At 53.3% G+C, this 17,265-nt stretch overlaps 1 protein-coding gene across 1 annotated transcript in view; it reads right to left on the bottom strand.

Annotated features, from left to right (window-relative positions):
• RAB11FIP4 (RAB11 family interacting protein 4) overlaps window positions 1-14,569 on the bottom strand; it is a 106,851-nt gene extending 92,282 nt beyond the window's left edge. The window contains exon 1 of the mRNA XM_031468329.2: window positions 14,396-14,569. Within this exon, the coding sequence (XP_031324189.2) occupies window positions 14,396-14,554 (159 nt within the window). The 5' untranslated portion in view covers window positions 14,555-14,569. The remainder of the gene's footprint in view (window positions 1-14,395) is intronic.
• Window positions 14,570-17,265: the final 2,696 nt, after the last annotated feature.

The raw sequence follows: 17,265 nt of genomic DNA, 5'->3' as shown, positions 1-17,265 counted from the left end.
GGGGCAGGGAGGGGGTGGTCTTTATGAACTAACGTGCTAAAGATTATAAACCTAAACCTAGGTACCAACATTCTTAACGGTAGTAAGCAACTGACCCTCCCTCTGAAAAAATAACAAGGGAAGGATGATGGGGCTCTGCGTCTGCCAGCCCGACCAACCCTTCGACCTACAGGCTCCACCAGCTAGTCCAAGGCCGGAGCAGAGGTCAGGGGACAACGTCAGCCCACCAGCCGCTTCTGGCTGCCCAAGACCGGCTCTGAGGGCATCTGTCCCAGCAAGTTTCCGTCTGTCCTTCCCCCTGCTGTGCTGTTCTGCCTCGGTTTTCCAGCCTTTGGAGGCGGCATCCTCCCCTGATCCTCGGTCAAGATACCTGACTATGTCTCATCAGCCCCTTCCCTCTGCATTAGACCATCCCCCGGAGCAACACCAGCCTTGGCAACACTGCCTGTGGGACACTGTCTGTGAGACCACGCAGGGCAGCTGCAGCTCAGGCACCCACTCCAGCCCGTTTCCCTCAACGTACAGTCGAGCTGGGTGGCCAGCATCCCAGCGTGCCTCACTCCCAAGCCCTCCTAAGTCGGCGGGACGTCTCCAGCGCCTACCCCTGGTCCAACTAGTTTTAGAAATGCACCCGAGTCCCATCTCGGAAGCAAAACTAACTGGATTCACAAAGAAAGGAAAAGAAGACATAATCAAATTATGACTTTTTGAAAAGGACATGAGTACTTACCTAGAAAATCCAAAGAAATCAACCGGAAAATTACAACAAGTTTAATAAATGAGTTCATACCAGTGGCGAGATATGAGAGAAATTCATGAAAATTTAATTGCATTCCTATATGCTAGTGACATTCAGCTAGGAAAAAAATCAATGGGAAAAAAGTATTTCATCCTCAGTAGTAACAAAACTCATTAAATAGTAAACATTAATTTAGCCGAATTGTAAGCCATTTATTTTTAAGGTTAATATTTCGATCCTATTGAGAGAACTAAATATATAATAAAGAGGGTAATACTCTCTAGTAAGTTTAATGCAACACTAATTAAAGACCTTGAAAATGTGTTGACATACTTAAAAAAACATAAATGGTGAAGAATCAAAGAGCTTTTTTAAAGTGTAATGACGGTTGACTTGTCTCAATTTTAAAATATATCAAATAATAATGATCAAAAATTTATAACGCCGCATTAAAAGCAAAACAAAAAAATCTTTACGCATCAATAAGAATAACAATGGTATCGAATTATAACACACTGGAAAGAAAAGAATCCAGGAGGTCCTAGCAACACTCAGAAAAGCAGCTGAAGGAAATATCTGCACAGAATAATGCTCTACCTATGGAAGGATAGGTTAGAAAAATCACCATTTTGCAACCACCGATGCAATTTATGCAGGAAAGGAGCATTAGTGGAGGCTAAACCACTGCGTGAAAAGCTTAATGAGAACCAAATACTTACATTGTCTAAGATGCCACTCCACAGACTACTTATTAATTTAAAAGGAGAAGGAGTACCGTTATACTGAAGAGGTGAAGCGGACCTGGCCTTAATCAACTGATTAAACTCAGCATGACCAATAACGGGACAAATCGACAGCCTGGGACTCCTGAGAAGTTCACAACACCCCCTTTCGTTGTCAAAAATGCGAGGAAACAATCAGACACATCCAGTCTCTTACGGCCGGGACTCGGCAGAAAATGTCACTGTTGGTTACAGAAGAAAACAAAACAAAACCCAGAGACAGTTCTAATTTGGAAGAGATGAAACAGGCACACGACAAACCAAGTGCCACACATGATCCCTGATTGAATCCTGGATCAAAACAAAAGGAGTGAGAAAGGACATTTTGAGGACAACCAGGGAAATCTGAATATGGACTGAATATCAGACGAGCTGATGGAATTAACATCAAGTCTGAGGTGTCACAGTGGCACTTGTTTAGGCAGCAGCCTGTCCTTGCCTTTACACTCTGAAGTGTTTATGGGGGAAATGTCAAGAAGTCGTCACTCACTTCAAATGCTTCTGCAACACAAAGCAACACTAAAGGAGAGAGCCGGCAGATGATCAGTGACTGAAAGAGAAACCGCACGTGACAACGTTAACGGTGAATCGAGGTGAGGAGCATCTGGTCTTATCACTTTCTTTCAACTTTTCTGTTAGAACATTTTCAAAATAGAATGAGGAAAAAATAGAAAAATAATGGAATTCAGTTCTGGTTTAGAAATAAATTTAGAAATAAATTCAAATTACTAGTAGAATTAAATCTTGGATGAACATCAAAATAAACTGTAAATGGGTTTAAAGTCAACTATTTTTACAAATTGGGGGTTGTAAACAAAAGAGCTTATTTATTCTTGCTAGAGATGGGAAATATGTTCCTAACTAATAAATAACTATAGAAATAAGGCAGATATGGTATCACTAAAAACAGAAATATTCAAATGTAGGGACTTTTGAGTAATAAATGTGATCCACAGATTAAAAAAAGGAAAGCAACAGAGCAAGAAAAAAAATGTCAAATGGTCCTGAAAAAATACAAAGAATCGATTTAAACATATAAAGATCAAAATAAAAATTCCCCTTGGTAAGTGCTCAAAAGACATGGACACAACAGTTTATGCAGAAATCCAAGAGTAAACAGCAACATGGAAAAAGAGTAAAGTCTCATTAGCAATTAAAAATGAAAACCTAAAATGTTTGAAATACTATTACACATCCATTAAACTGGAGAAACAAATCTGAAATAATACTCAGTGTTGATGGGGAGAAACAGGCGTCCTCATGCCTTGGGGAGGGTCTGAAACTCAGTCAATCAGGAAGCAGGGGAGGGAAAGGGGAGGAGACAGAGAGAGAAACAAAGACTCCACAGCCCCAGGGAGCGCGGCCAGAGCCCAGGTGCCTGTGGCCAGATGAGTGGGCAAACAGGCTCTCAGTGCTACCCACTCAGTATCTAGGACACGGGAGCAGGTGTCCCCTGGCAGTGCCCACTGGGGGTCAGAGGTTTTTAGAAGCCCACCCTAGAGGCCAGTCCTGGGCTGGGAAGATCCCAGGCAGGCTGGGACCCAGGGGATGGTCAGTGGTACTGAGGGAGGTCCAGCCCAGTGTGCAGTGCAGTTGGAAGACTTGGGGGTGCCCAAGATCCCTCCCCCAATAACTCCTGCCCCCACCTCTGCTCTCTCAGAGCAACATCTGGGGGCACTGCTCCCTTTGGGCTCCACCCTGCCTGCACCAGCTCAGGGGCTGGGCCCTGCAGAGGCTGCTGGGAAGCCAGGGGTTGACCGGCCAGCCCAGGGTCCCCTCCAGGTGTACCAGGCAGGACGGAACACCGTGGAGGAATAAACAGTGCCTGATGGGTGATCAATCCTAGACCAGGTTTCAGAAGAGAGGTGATAGGGCTCTGCCTGGGACCCAGACACAGGAAATATCAGGAGGTGAGCTCCCCAGGGAAGGAATCGTGACCTATTCATCTGAGTATCTGCTCACACTGTAACGGAGCACGACCCCGCGGAGCCTTCCCAGGACAGGCCCCCTTCCCATGTCCTCTGTCTGCCTCTTGTTTGTAGCAAAATTTTAGCCTCCTAGGCCTTCCCTGAGTTCCAAAGAGCACATTTAATCAGAGAAGTGAGCAAATGCAGAAACAAAGGGAAACAGTCAAGCAAGACAAAATAATAATAGTTTAGCCATTAAACAAAGCCAAGGGCCTTTTGTTCCTCCTCAAGGGCTGCGCTAATACTCTGAGCCGTATCCTTGACCTGTTCTGCAGATACTGAAACCCCCACCATGGAAGAAGTTAACTGCATGCAAACCACAGGAGACCCCAGACCAGTTGGAACCAGAAGGTTGATGATGTTGACTCCTGATGACCTCACCACCAGCCAATCAGGAGAATGTCCACGAGCTGGTCATGCACCCTGCAACCCCCACTCCCTCACCCTGTCCTTAAAAACCTTTCTGAAAGCCAGCGGGGTGTTCAGGTCTTTGGAGCATGAGCCACCCTTGCTCCTTGCTCGGCACCCTGCAAGACACTGCACTTTCCTTCACCACCACTCGGTGTCAGTAGATTGGCTTTACTGCACTTGGGTGAGAGGACCCAAGTTTGATGCTGTTAACACAGAGCAGGTGCTCAAAAAGATCTGTGAAAAAATGGAAATGCATAGACCACCCAAAAAACCTAGACTAAGTGGTAACAGTCATATTAACAAATATTTACAGCACTTACTATGTGTCAAGCACAATGTTATGGGCCCACTTTTTAGGTGAGGAGACTGAGGCACAGAGAAGTTAAGGAATTTCTTAGGGTCACGCAGCTAGAAAGTGGCACAGACGGGCCTCAAACCAGGTGTGCCTGATGCCAGGACCCAGCTCCCAACCACTTCTCTGTGTCGCAGAGAGAAAGTTAAAGCCGGCCTGGACTGATCTGAGAGGATGGAGGGAGGTGGAGGGACCGGGGAGCAAGAGGGGTCAAAGCCACGGTGGGAAGAGCTGGCAGCGCTGGCCAAGGAGACAGAGGAGCCCAGGGACCGTGGACTGGGTGCTGGCGGGGTGTCCGGATTGAGTCCCGGCCCTGCCCCTGCTACACACCCGCCCTGGGGAGGATCTCAGGAGGGCGTCCGGCAGGAAAGCGGAGCTGCAGAGAAACACTGGCCTCCTGGGGCTCTTTAATCACCGTTTGCACAGGAAGTGGTGGCAATGCATAATTCAGGGCGCGGCTGCAGGCAGCCTCTCTCTGCTCTGAAACCTCAGCTCCCGCTGGCACCTGCCGCCTTCCTTCCACGGCATCTTCTGGCGGGCACAGTGCCCGCAGCCCCGCCTGCAGGGCCCACTCAGGGCTCCTGGCAATGCCCGCCTGCCCCGCGGATACAAATCTCCTGCTTACAGCCGCTGCCAGGCGCTGGTCCACCCCTGGAACCCACAGCACCCCAGATTCAGAAAGTCACAGGAAACCTTAGATTGGAGGTTTCCCCTCTGCCAAATTTCCAAACCTCAGATCTGGTTATTTCCCCCCTCCCTTGACTCTTGAAGTACCTGGGAACCACCTGTCCCTCCCCTCAACCAATGGCAGGCAGCGAAGGAGGCAGCTCTTGAACCAGACAGAGCTGGGTGTGTATCCCAGCTCCTCCGATTCCTGTGGGACCCTGGTCAACGCACCTCACCTCTCAGATTCTCGGGGCTGTTTTGAGGATGAAAGAGAATAAGAAATATGAAGGCCATCAGCACAAATCCTCCCCTCACTCGCTCTGTCCACGGAAAGTGACCAGTGGCTCCAGGAGAATCTCTGGCCCTTGCATAAGGGAGGCCAGGCCTGGAAGAGTGCCAGGTGGAGGAAAGGGGTCAGCGGTGCACTTGTCGGGCTGAGCGCAGCAGGGACCCCAGCGCAGGTCACGGAGCAGGTGGGCTGCAGGCACCGTGCCAGCAGGCGCCAGGCTCGGCCTTTAGATATCTCCTTCCCTCAAAACAGCCCCACAAGAAGGGGTTTGGACCCCCATTTTACAGAGAAGGAAACTGAGGCCCATCCATCCTCATAAGCATCTTTTAAATAACCTGGGCTTTCACTTCTTTCAGAAAGGTGTCAGCCCTTTAGACCCAGTGGCCAGTGCAGGAGGTGCAAAGTCACAGAAACAGCAGATGCCAGCGAGGGTAAGCAGGTGCCGGGGTGCTGCTGCCCATCCAAAGCTCATCTGAGCCAGTCACGCAGGCCCAGCTCCTGAGCCCTCCTTAAGGTTCCCGTCCGACTCCTGCTCCAGCCTCAGCTCTCACCCTCCTGCCCTTCCTGTGCCTTCACCATGTAGAGACACTGGTCACTCCCTGAAAATGCCAGTCCCCATCCCTGGATCTGGGCTTAGGCCTTGTGTAGGTAGATATTCAGAAAATGGTGGGTGGTGGGAGGATAGATGGGGAGGCTGGTAGAAGGCTGGGTGGACAGATGGATGGACAAATGGATGGATGGGTAATGAACAGAGGTAGATGGGTAGACGGATGAATTGACGGATGGATGAGCAGGTAGATAGACAGCTGGGTGGATGGATGGATGAGCAGGTAGATGGATGGCGGGGATGGTGAATGGGTAGATAGATGGATACGTGGATGTATAAATGGATTCATTATTGAATAGGAAGGTACGTAGCTGGATGGATGGGTGGAGGGAAGGAAGAACAGCAGTTCTGGGAGACAGAACTTAGCTCACTCTAGGAAAGAGAGCTCACCCAGAGCCTCGTCAAGATGGAATGACCTTGCCTCTAGAGGCAGTGGGTCCTCATCTGTTGGCAGAGCTATTCTAGAGCAACACAGGCACTGAATGGACCTCTACTCCCCTCTCAGTTCTGTTTCAGTGTAAATCAGCCCTCTGTCTACCCTGTCCAGGTATTGGCCTTCAACTTGGGATCTCCCTGGGGACAGTGCCCACTCTTGGCCCATGTGTTTTGGAAGAAGCCGGCAATTTTCTCTGAGTTTTGTGCCACAGCAAGTGAGACGTGGGTTAGAGTCAAGGTCTTAGGTCTAAAGGGAACTTCAGACCTTCATAGCTGAAGGTGGGGCTTTGGCTACCAGGAGCCCCACTCTCCTCCTGATCACTGGTACCCAAACTTCTGGATTCCGAGCTGCTCTGCTCCTGGTCCCCAACGGCATACAGCTATGGACAATGGGTCCCTCAACAGTGACCCCAGAGGCGGCAGTTTGCAAAGAATTGGTGACCCTAAGCTATGGCTCTTTGGAGGCCTCCAAGAATCAGAAGATGCTGGGAATCAGGGAGACTGTGAGGGGCAGAAGGGTGAAAAGAGCCCAGCTCTGCTTGAGGGTGGTTCTAACCAGATCCACTGGAGAGGGCCAGTGGTCATGCCAACAGCAGGTTCAAGCAGTGAGTTATGGCTGTGGACAGTTCTTATTCTGTGCAGGGAGGAGGCAGCTCTGACTGAGAAGCTGGGCAGATGGGCAGTCAGCATTCCAGACAGTAGACAGGTAGCACCTTGCCTGGAGGATGCCTTCTGGCCTGGAAGATGAGATGCCCCAAGCCAGCCCAGATGAGTCCCCGGACCCCCAAACCCGAGCCTGGAGTTTCAAAGGGGCTGAATCACACCTTATCAGGTTCTGTGTTTTCTCCCTCAGATAAGCAACTCTGCTGTGGGCAGGGTGACTGAAGGGCCAGGGTAGAAGGAGCCAAGGGTCTGTGGGGAGGAGCAGGGATGAGGCACATTCCTTGGACTTGGCTGTCCACTGCTGGCTCCCGCAGCCCCACTGGGCTGCCAGGGGTATCTCAGGTTTCACAGGCCCACGTTGAACTCCTGACTCCTCGTCCCTTGTCTTCTCCATTCAGCACATGGCAGCCTCCAAAGTCTCCAAATTCTCTCCTCTCACACCCACTTCCAATGGGTTCTGTTACCCAAATCCAGCCACGTCTCCACTGTTACACCCCTGCTCCAAGCCTCCAGCAAGTCTCACGGGATGAAGTGACAGCCTCCCCACCGGTCTCCCCGTCCAGCCCAGCCCCCTGTCCCCTCCTTTCACTCCTCTTCAGCCTCCCAGGCCGCTTGCTGGGCCTCTAATCCCAAGGCTCCCTTCTGCCTCTGCCTGATCAGTCACCCCCAGATGTCTGCAAGGTGCAGCCCCCACTTCATTCCAGGTTCCACCTAAATGCCCATCTATGACAGAAGAGGCCATCTACGGTCACTCTAAGGGCAAATATTTTTCTGTTTCAGTACTTTGTTTCTCCCTAGTACCTGACTCCACCCGATGGTAATTTTCATCCCTTTACCGGTTTCTTTTCCAGCCCCTCCCCCATGTGAGCTCCAGGACACTCCCGATCCTCAGTGCCTGGAAGAGTTTTGGCATATAGTAGGTATGCAAGATATTACTGGGAAAAAAATTTTTTTTAAATCCTGGAAACATATTAAGACAACCGCCAAATGCAAGAGGTATTTCCGTTAAGACTACTCTAGAAAACTTCCAGGGCATTCACCTACTCATGTCAGGGGCGGGGAGGGCAGCACTTCACCCAGGCATGACATTCACTCTGTTTCCAGGCCAGTGGGCACTTCCCCTCCATCCCACCTCAGATCTGGTTCACCCAGTTTTAACTGTCCACCTCAGCCAGCTGTCAGCCTCCCCTTCTGTGCTTGACCTGGGACTGCTCAGGACCCAGGGTGGGGACGACCACTGGCGGGCTGCCTCTCCCTACCCCACTCCCTGCAGTCACTCCAGGGCTGAGCAGAACCCTTTCCCCACCCCATACAAATGGACCTGTGAACATGGGAGTTCCTGTCTGCACCAAGTTGTATGGGGTGGGGCACCTGGGTGGGACCTGCCAGGCACTCAGGGCTGCACCAGCCCCAAATCTGCACTGCCCTTCAAGGCAGGGCTGACCCGTGCCAGTGGCAGTGGAGCCCTGGCCTGTGGAAAGAGGAGCAATTTCTCAGCCATGTTCCACCCTCCTCCCCAGTCAGGTTCCCAGTTCCCTGCTCCCAGCCCACCAGCCCTCCAGCCTCTCTCTCGGCTCTGCCCCTCAGCCAACAGCCACAGCCTAGGTCTCCCCAGCTCTGCCCTGCTTCCACCCCCTCCCATCACCTTTCTCCTCTGCTCTGTTGGTTCTTTTCCAGGTGCTGGGGGAAGTTCCTGGGCCTCAGAGTTGGGGTCAGGTCCGACAGCAGCTCTGCCAGCCCAGCCTGGTGACCCCGACCCCTTTACCATCCAACTGCCAAAGGGGGTGAGCTCTGTCCCACAGGGTGAACGGCCGGCACCCAAGGGGAGCTTGTCTTTGAGAGTCTCCATCCACTGAAAGCCTCCAGAGGGCATGTCCTGCTGTAGGGCAGGCCTGACTCTACCCCCAATTCTGATCTCAATGAGGTTGGCAGAGACCACACTGCCCTCCACCAAGCCCCCCACAGACTGGAGCCTCCTCCTGTTCTAGATCCCGGGTCTTGGGAATGAAGCTGTAGCCCAGAGAGGTTCAGGCTGTGTCAAGATTGTCTGACAAGATGGACCAGCCCCCAACCCACCGCCCCTGGACTTTCTCCACATGCCCCTCCTCCCAGCACAGCCAAAAGGGGGTGCAGGCAGCCAGAGGCCCAAGGGGTTGGCCCTCTTAGCCTGTCCCCAGAGCTCCGTGCCCTGTGCTCACGCCCTGCCCCCGAGGGACCGCAGCCTTGCCCTCCCAGCCCAGGAGCACCACTGCACCGGGTGAGGCAGATACACAGGGAAGAGGTCTCTCTGGGCCCCACTCCCATCTGGCTCCCCACTCACGGTCACAGCCCTTCCCCCAGGGATCAGAGGACCCGGGCCTGCCTTCTGTTTTGCCTGCTCTGTTGTCTACATCTCGTCCCCATCAGGGTGGGGCACTTAGAGGGGACTGTTCTCCAAAAAACCCTCCTATTCTACCCTTCAGGAGTGACCTGTTGGGGCTTTGCAGGCCTTCCGCCCCCCATCCCCGTCAGTTCTGCACCCCTGCTGCCACCGCCCAAGTCAGGCCCCTCTATCTGTCTAACCGGGTGTCACAGCGCCCTCCTGGCCTCAGCTTCTGTTCTCAAGCACACATCTGATCTGCTGCTGGCCCTTCCCACCGGTTACAGAGCCTTTCCTGACCTGGCCCCGCCTCCCCCTCTAGCCTCTGCTCCTGAAACCTCCCCACCTCCAGCCACAGAGGTAGAGTTGCTTCTTCCCCAGCATCCAATTCCCTCTCCTTCTGGGCAGAATCCAGCTTTAGTTCAGGGTTCTCCAGCCCCTGGCAGCCCCAGGACTGGCTCCTGGTAAGTCTTGGCCCTCCTCGCATCCAACCCTTTGCCGATTCAAACACCAGACTGAAGCCAGGCAGCGCCAGCATCTCCCCCGTGGCCATCGTTAATCCGGAGGGACATGGGACCTAAGGGAGGCCAGTCTGAACCCTTATTCCGTCTCCTGCTTAATATGAACAAGGAGGCACAGTGTCCCAGCTGTTTCTGGCACCTGAGAAGAAGAGGGGAAATAATAGAGCAGTCCCTAGGTGAGCTAAAGCTGAGGTACCCTCCCAAAATAATTAACAGCACCCTTTGGGATGAGGGAGCAGAACTCTATTCCCAGCAGGAAGGACTTGCCTCTGCTCAGAGGAGATAATTCTGAGTTAACAGACAGCAGAAACACCATTCAACTATTTTTGTGTCCATTTTTCTAGCAAGGAGGATGATTTTCAAACTGGAAAAGGGAGAAGGATATGTTTAACAGGGATGAGGCCCAAGATATCTCTGGCTGCTCTCAACATCTTCCATTCTTAGATGCAGAGCTCAGAGCTGGACACAGAAAGTGGGCTGAGAGCACAGGGGACTGTTTGCAGATGGCCTCAACCCCCAGGAACCCCCTAGCCCAGAAGGATGTCTCAAAGATGCTGGCAAGTGTTTACAAAAAAGCCTGTAATAAGAGCAACAGCAGTTCTCATAGTGCGCCCACTCTGTGCAGATCCTGGACACTTCACATGTACTAACTCACTCAAGCCCCAAATAACCCTATGGAGTGGGGACTATCATCACCCCCATTTTAGGGATGAGTAAACAAAGGCCTAGAGAGGTTAGAGGCAAAAAGCAAAATATCAGAGGCCAACACGGTTCAGGGCCCTGGGCCATCGTTTCTTGTATTCGTCCCAGGAGTTGTGCTCCTATTGACAAGTATGACAGACCTTCGGGGCTGGGACAGCGCTGTGCCCCGGCTCCTCTCCATCCTTACGTTCCTTAACACGTCAAGCTTTGTGTCTCACACATTACTCAAGTTTTTGTCAGTTTCCTCATCTTCTCTTTTCTCCTATGATTCCTATGTCAACAAATCAGGGCAACATCAGAGGCCAAGCTAATACATACAATTATTATTAACTGAAGTCCATACTTCATTCAGACTTCCTTAGTTTTTCCCTAGAGTCCTCTTCTTGTGCCAGGATCCCACCCAGGACACCACATGATGTTTAGTTGTCATGTCTCCTTAGGTCTGCTTGCCTGGGGCAGTTTCTCAGACTTTCCTTGGTTTTGATGACCTTGGCAGACTGAGCAGGTGTTTTGCAGAATGCCCCTTGGTTGGGATTTGTGTGATGTTTTCTCATGACTAGACAGGGGTGCTGGATTTTGGGAGGGAGATCACAAAGTAAAGTGCCACTCCCATCACATGGTATGAAGGGTACGTACCACCTGCATGACTTATCACTGCTTATTTTGACCTTGGTGACCTGGCTGAGTCAGGGTGTGTCTGGCTTCTTCACCGCAAAGTTGCACCTTCCCCCTGTTTCCATGTTGTGCTCTTTAGAAGACAGTTGCTATGCATATCTGACATTTACAGGGCGGGGAGTTATGCTCCACCTCCTTGATGGGGAGTTATCTATTATCTACATAAATTATTTTAATTTCTTCTGCATGGGAGACTTTCTTCATATTTATTTATTCATTATTCAATCATTTATTGATATCAGTATGGCCTCATGGATATTTATTTTATATTTTGCAACCCAGTATATTTTGCTTTTTGCAAAGCATTTGATTCTAGTACCTCTGGTATTCTGGGCCTAGTTGATAAAATGTGAATATTCAGCTCTGAGAAATTCTCTGAACTCCATATCTAACAAATGATAGTTATCCACCCTAGAGCACTAGAGGGGCTGAGAAATCAAGGTCTCTGCCTGATTTTTAAACAAATGAAACAGGAACTGTCAGAGAACATGCATTTTGAAGAGGTCCCTACCTGTGGGGAAATGACATAATATTCTCTAGTGCCATGTGAATCTGGCGTGCAGTGAGCAGGGATGCAAAATATATTTCTGTGGGTCTCAGTCAATAACGGTGTGAGCAGAACTGGCCCCTACAAGGCCCTGTCCGTGGTCCTGCCCTGGGTTTACAGCCAGCCTTGCAGATTGAGACACAAAGCACCCAATTTTCCAATCTGCAGGCAGTATAGTATCTGAAAGTGACAGAGGTAAGACTGTAAATTCTATTTTCTGTTACAATAGGATGAAATAAACAAGATGAAATTGAATAGGAATAAGGTCCAAGTAACATGTTTAGATTTCATGAAATTACTGACACAAACAACAGGCCTGATCTCTTCAACAAGTCAGGATTATTAAAATTAAAAAAAAAAAAAAAGAAAAAAAGAAAGAATTGTGTTAAGTAAGAGAGACCAAAGGGCCATAACGACTGGATGCATTGCAGAGTTTTGGAGAGGAAATTGGTTTAAACAAAAAGCAAAGATTGACATTTTGGGGCCAAATAGGGAAATCTGAATAAGGTATGCATATTAAGTGAGATGAGAATTTATTGAAGCAGAAAAGCACTGATCATTTACCAGAAAAAAAGCAGGCTACAAAACAGCATGCACAGCACGATCTCATTTTACGGAGAAAATCTACCTATAAGCATAGAAGCAGCTCTGGAAGGATGTGACCAAGGTGTCGCAGCAAGGCTCCCTGGGAGATGGGAACATAATATTTTTGTTTTTGCTTGTCCATATTTCTAATTTCCCACAGTGCATATAAACTGCTTCTTGTAATGATATAAGATTATGCTTTAAAAAAGAAAGAAATCACTGACCCTCCTCCAGGAAGGAGGGGAATCGAGGCATGGCAGAGGTTGTTAAGAGAGATCCCTGGGGAGTCTGATGGCCAAAAACTTAGTATGAGTGCACCACTCAAAAGACAGCTCCACCCCGAGCCATCAGTGAGTGTGAGAGGTGTTGGGGCTGGAACAGTCCTGGGGGGTCCCCTGGTCCAGGCTTTCCCTGTTATTACTAGGAAAGCTCTGTCACACAATTAGTTGATGGCTTCAGGGCTGGAAGCCGGAGGTTTGGTATGGAAATGGCTTGGGGCTTCAGGAACAGGGGGTATTTGGCCTGGAGAAGGGAGAAAGGGAGGAAGTGGGTGGGAAGGGGACAGGAGTGCTGTTTTCAAATACTGAAAGGCTGCCACGTAGAACAGAGACTCACATGAGTCCTTGTGCAGAACCACGATGACTAAGTGACAAGCAGGTCTGGCTACAGAGTGCATGAGGGATAAGCTGGTGAGACTTGATGGGGGCTCAGGACTGAGGCCCCATGCCCTCCTGCCAGACCCTGTAGGGAAGCCCTTCCCACCACAGAGACTGTGGTTCTGGAACTCCAGTTCCAGCCAGAGCCCGAGGCTTCTTCTCCCCTGCAGCCTGTGACCAGAAGGGAAGGAGCTGGGGCTCTCGCCTGTGCAGATCCCAGCAGAGGGGGAGGGTGGGCTGCAACCGGGCTGCAGCAGTAAGCCTCCTGGGATGCAGTACCCGAGTTCTTGAATTTGACACTTGCTTCACCCTCCTTCACCTACTGCTCCCAGGGACTCCCAGATGGGGGTCATGCCCAGGGGCCATGGAGAGATGATTATCTATCATCTCCCCCTTGCCAGGTGAAAGGGAGGCATGGATACAACCCAGCCATGCCCTGATTTCTCCCACGTTCTGGAATGCTAGGCCCCAGCTGTCCCCGGAACAGAATGCCAGCCGGTGCCCATGCAGAGCTTGAGGCCTCAGGTGGCCTTGGAAACTCACTACTCAGGGCTTCCTGCCCTGACCACTTGAGAGTGGGCAGTAATGGGAGGGCGGGGATGCTCCCCTGCCAGGTAGGTCCTTGCTCTCCCCTCTCCCCCTGAGAAACAGCCATCAGCCCGTGTCCGTGGCATGAGAGGACACCGATCTCGAGTACATTTGTTGATATTCTTCTGCCCACCCCCTGGCAGCACCCACCCTCCGATTTCAGCCTTGCTAACAATCAGCATAGCTCCTGCTTCCCCCAAATAGAAGCGGGCCCACCGCTGGAAACCGCTCAGCTGCGATTCCTGGCGGGCCTGCTGCAGCCACCACAGCCAGCTGTCAGCCAGGCCTACCCATCGGAGCCCGCATGGGGGTCACAGGGCGCTGGGTGGAGAATCCAGGAAGGCCTCAAGCAGACACCTCCCGCTGTGTCCTAGGCCGGCTGGATGTAGCCAAGGAGCCGAGGCGGCGGGGCGCCCCTAGTTGTCCTCTCCTCGTTGGCCAGGCCCTGTGGGGCGCGTGCCTCCCTACCGCGTCCTGGAATTCCCGCACACGGACCTCTGCGTTGCTCTCCGCCGGGTGGGAAGGGGCTGGTGTCCCGAAGGCAGGGTCTGCCAGCTCCTTCCTCCGAAAACACCGAATGGGTTGCAGAGCAGTCCGAAGGACCCGCACGGCTGGGGGTGGGAAGGTGGGCAGAGAGGCCACCCGGGGTGTGACGCGTGACGCTCGCAGCACGGGCGCTAATGGTGGAAAGCGAGAGTCCGACAGGGCGGGGATGCCAGGGGTTCGGGGTCCTTAGCTCCGGCGGGATCCCTCCCGGGGGCAGCCACCGCCGGGGGCTGGGAGCGGGCAGGTGAAAGGGCAGGGAAGCCAAGCGGTGAGGTATCGGGGCGCCCCCGCCGCGGCGCTCTTACCTCCTCGCCCTGGCCGAAGCGCAGCCCCAGCGCCGCGACGCGCTCCACGCGCAGGAAGCCGTCGGGGTCGCGGCCGCACACCTCGAACACCTCGCGCAGGCGGCGCACGGAGCGCAGCAGAGCCGCGGGGGCGCCCGCCCAGCCCGCGCCGCCCGCCATCCGGGCCGGCCCCGCAGCTAGCTCGGGCCCCGCGCCCGCCGCGCCCGCCCGTCCCGCGCTGCGGCCGCCGCCGCCATCGCCGCGCGCCCTCCGCCCGGCGCTGCGACGCGCAGCCTCCGCCCGGTGGCGGCGGCGGCCGAGCCGTGTCAGCAGCGGCGCCGCAGCCCCGCGCCTCGGGGCGGGCGGGGGAGGGGGGAGGCTGCAGACAAAAGGAGTCGCGCGCCTCTGAGGGCGGCCGCCCGCGCGGCACCGCCGACCCCGGACTCCGTGTCCCGCGGCGGCTCCGAGCTCGTCTCGTCCCCTGGGAAACCGGGAGGGCGGGTGCGCGACCCGCGCCCGGAAATCCAGAGCCGCCAGAAGGCCCCGCCCCTGCGTGGAGGAGTCAGCGAGGAGGCGCGAGCCCCGACCACCCGCGCTAGGGTCCACACGCCTGTCATCCTACCTCAAACCCCCTCACCTCGCTGCCAACCCCATCCCCGCTTACCGCGCCCCTCGGGGGTACCTAGCAGCCCCGAGCGCTCAGTATGTCCTAGGGGTTTCCTACACTAGCAGGTTCGATTGTTAACGCTCATCTCCCAAGGAAGCCGAGAGGCTGAACTACTTACCCTAGGCCACACAGCCGGTGGGAGGCCCGGTCAGAATTCCTAACCAGTCTGAAGTTGGATGGATCTAGACCCCCTACTCAACCTTCTCTGTGCTGCCTCGGAAAGGACAGTCTCCGGGCTTAGGTGCGCACAGGCCTCCTCAGGAGCACTCTGGGGCAGCTCCTGCCTGGTAAAGGGTGCAGAGCCGGGGAGCAGGGACCCTGGGACAAGGGCCAGAAAGGAGTCCAGAGCAGGCAGCAGGAAGGAAAAGCCAGGGTTGTCCACCAGACTTGCCTGTTGCAGGGCCCAGGGCCACCCAACGCCTTGGGGAGGTTCCTGCTTTTCCCCTGGGTTTCCACTCTCACCCTTTCCTTGCAGCTGTGGACGCTCAAGCTGAGAGTCCAGAACAGAGTCTTGGCCCTGGGGGCTGGTGGCAGCCTGCAGGCCTGGACCTTAGCCTTCTCCCAGGAGTGCCCAGATGAGCCTCCACCCTAGCTGACTCCCAGCCCCGCCTGGGGCTCTTCAGGACCTGGCCTGCCTCTCCTCTCCCCTCTCTCCGTGTTGCTCAGCACCCAGGCCCTTGTGACACTAGTTACCCCCAACTCAAACACAGGTCTTGGCTGAGCCCACCCCTACTTATGTTTTCCAACTCAATTCAGAGGTTTCCTCCTCCAGGAAGCCTTCTCTGAAGGCTCTTCATCTTGCCTGTTAGCCTGAGTTCTGGTCTCTTCCTCTAGATGCCTCTTAGTTCAATAATTCTCTGGTGGGGCACCCATCTCCCCTCAGCATGCTGGGAACCCCTCCAGGGCAGGATGTGTCTTAGTCACTTCTTGTCCCTGACCTCCAGCCAAGGGTGGGTTGGGAGAAAGCCCCTGCCCAGAAGAGATAAGGCCCTGCCCCATCATCTGCAGGAGACAAGAGCAGCATAGGGACCCAGACTGGGACCCAGGGGTGGGCTGGGGCCCAGGTCTGCACATGGGCTGTGTGGCTTCTCCTCCCTGGACCTTAGTTACCCTTCTGTAGTCTTCCTGCTCATCTGTGAACATACCCTGCTCAGGGGCTGCCATGTAGCTTCTCTGATAGTGGGCCAGGCTCCCTTCTCTTCAGCCTCAGCACCAGGGGACAAAGCTGGCCTTTATCTGCCTTTTCCCCCTTGAGATTTTTATTTCTCTGGGGGTACCTCCTGGGAAGAGAAACTTGTAAGTTTGAGGATTGGGGAGTCCAAGATGTGGGAAAGCAGGAAGGGGAAGGCTGTATTCTGGGAACAGCATAGGCTTCTCTGCTAGCTAGATGCTCCTGGGCAAGATACTAACATTTCTGAGTCTCAGTTTCCTCATCTGCAAAATGGGGATAATGATTGTACCTCCCTTATGAAGCAACTGTAGAATAGAGCTGATGAATACAAAGGGTTGGGTATTCCTTCCCTTTCCACCTGCCCTGTGAAATGGAGGAGAAAGGGAAGGAAGAGACTCAGGGACATCCGGGGAAGGGGGAGAGGCTGGCTATGGGACGTCCAGCAAGCCCACTGGTGGAAAGAAAGGTAGGGTGTGGAAGCTGGGGGCTGCTGCCTGCCCCTGGGACCCTCGTATTTGTCCCTCCAAAGCCAGCTCATGCCCATTTCCTCTCACCCAACAGGCTCAGCACAGAGGCGAGACGGGCAGGGCTGGGTCTCCGCCCTGTTAGGAACTGCAGAAATGGCTCTTACGGCTGCCCCTGGCATCAGATCCCACAACACAGGAGACCAGGGGAGCTGAGTGACCCCATCTGGCAGAGGTGGGGGCTTCAGACCTGAGCATGAACAAACCCCAGGTGCACTAAGCCCAAAGCCCACAACTAGATTTGTGGTTCTTCTCCCCAAAGATTGAGTGACACCAAATTCAAAACTCCTTTCCTCAGAGAGTCCTCAATACCCTCTGTGTCTCCTCATCCCTACTTGGGAGCATCCCTCTTCCTCCTGCCTCCCTGCGCAGGGGCATCTCCTCACTCCTACCCTCTCCCCACATCCCACTTCCTCTGGCCAACTCCTATCCTTCCAGATTCTGTGGAATTGGCACCTTCTGCAGGAAGCCTTCCCTGACCACACCCTCCCTCACCTTGACTTCCTCACCCTGTGCTGTGCAGGGAGGT

Source organism: Camelus dromedarius, chromosome 16 (assembly GCF_036321535.1).
Source record: "Camelus dromedarius isolate mCamDro1 chromosome 16, mCamDro1.pat, whole genome shotgun sequence".
In the NCBI taxonomy this organism is placed as follows: Eukaryota; Metazoa; Chordata; class Mammalia; order Artiodactyla; family Camelidae; genus Camelus; species Camelus dromedarius.
Note: the sequence above shows the minus strand (reverse complement) of the source record. Positions and strands in the feature narration are given on the sequence as shown.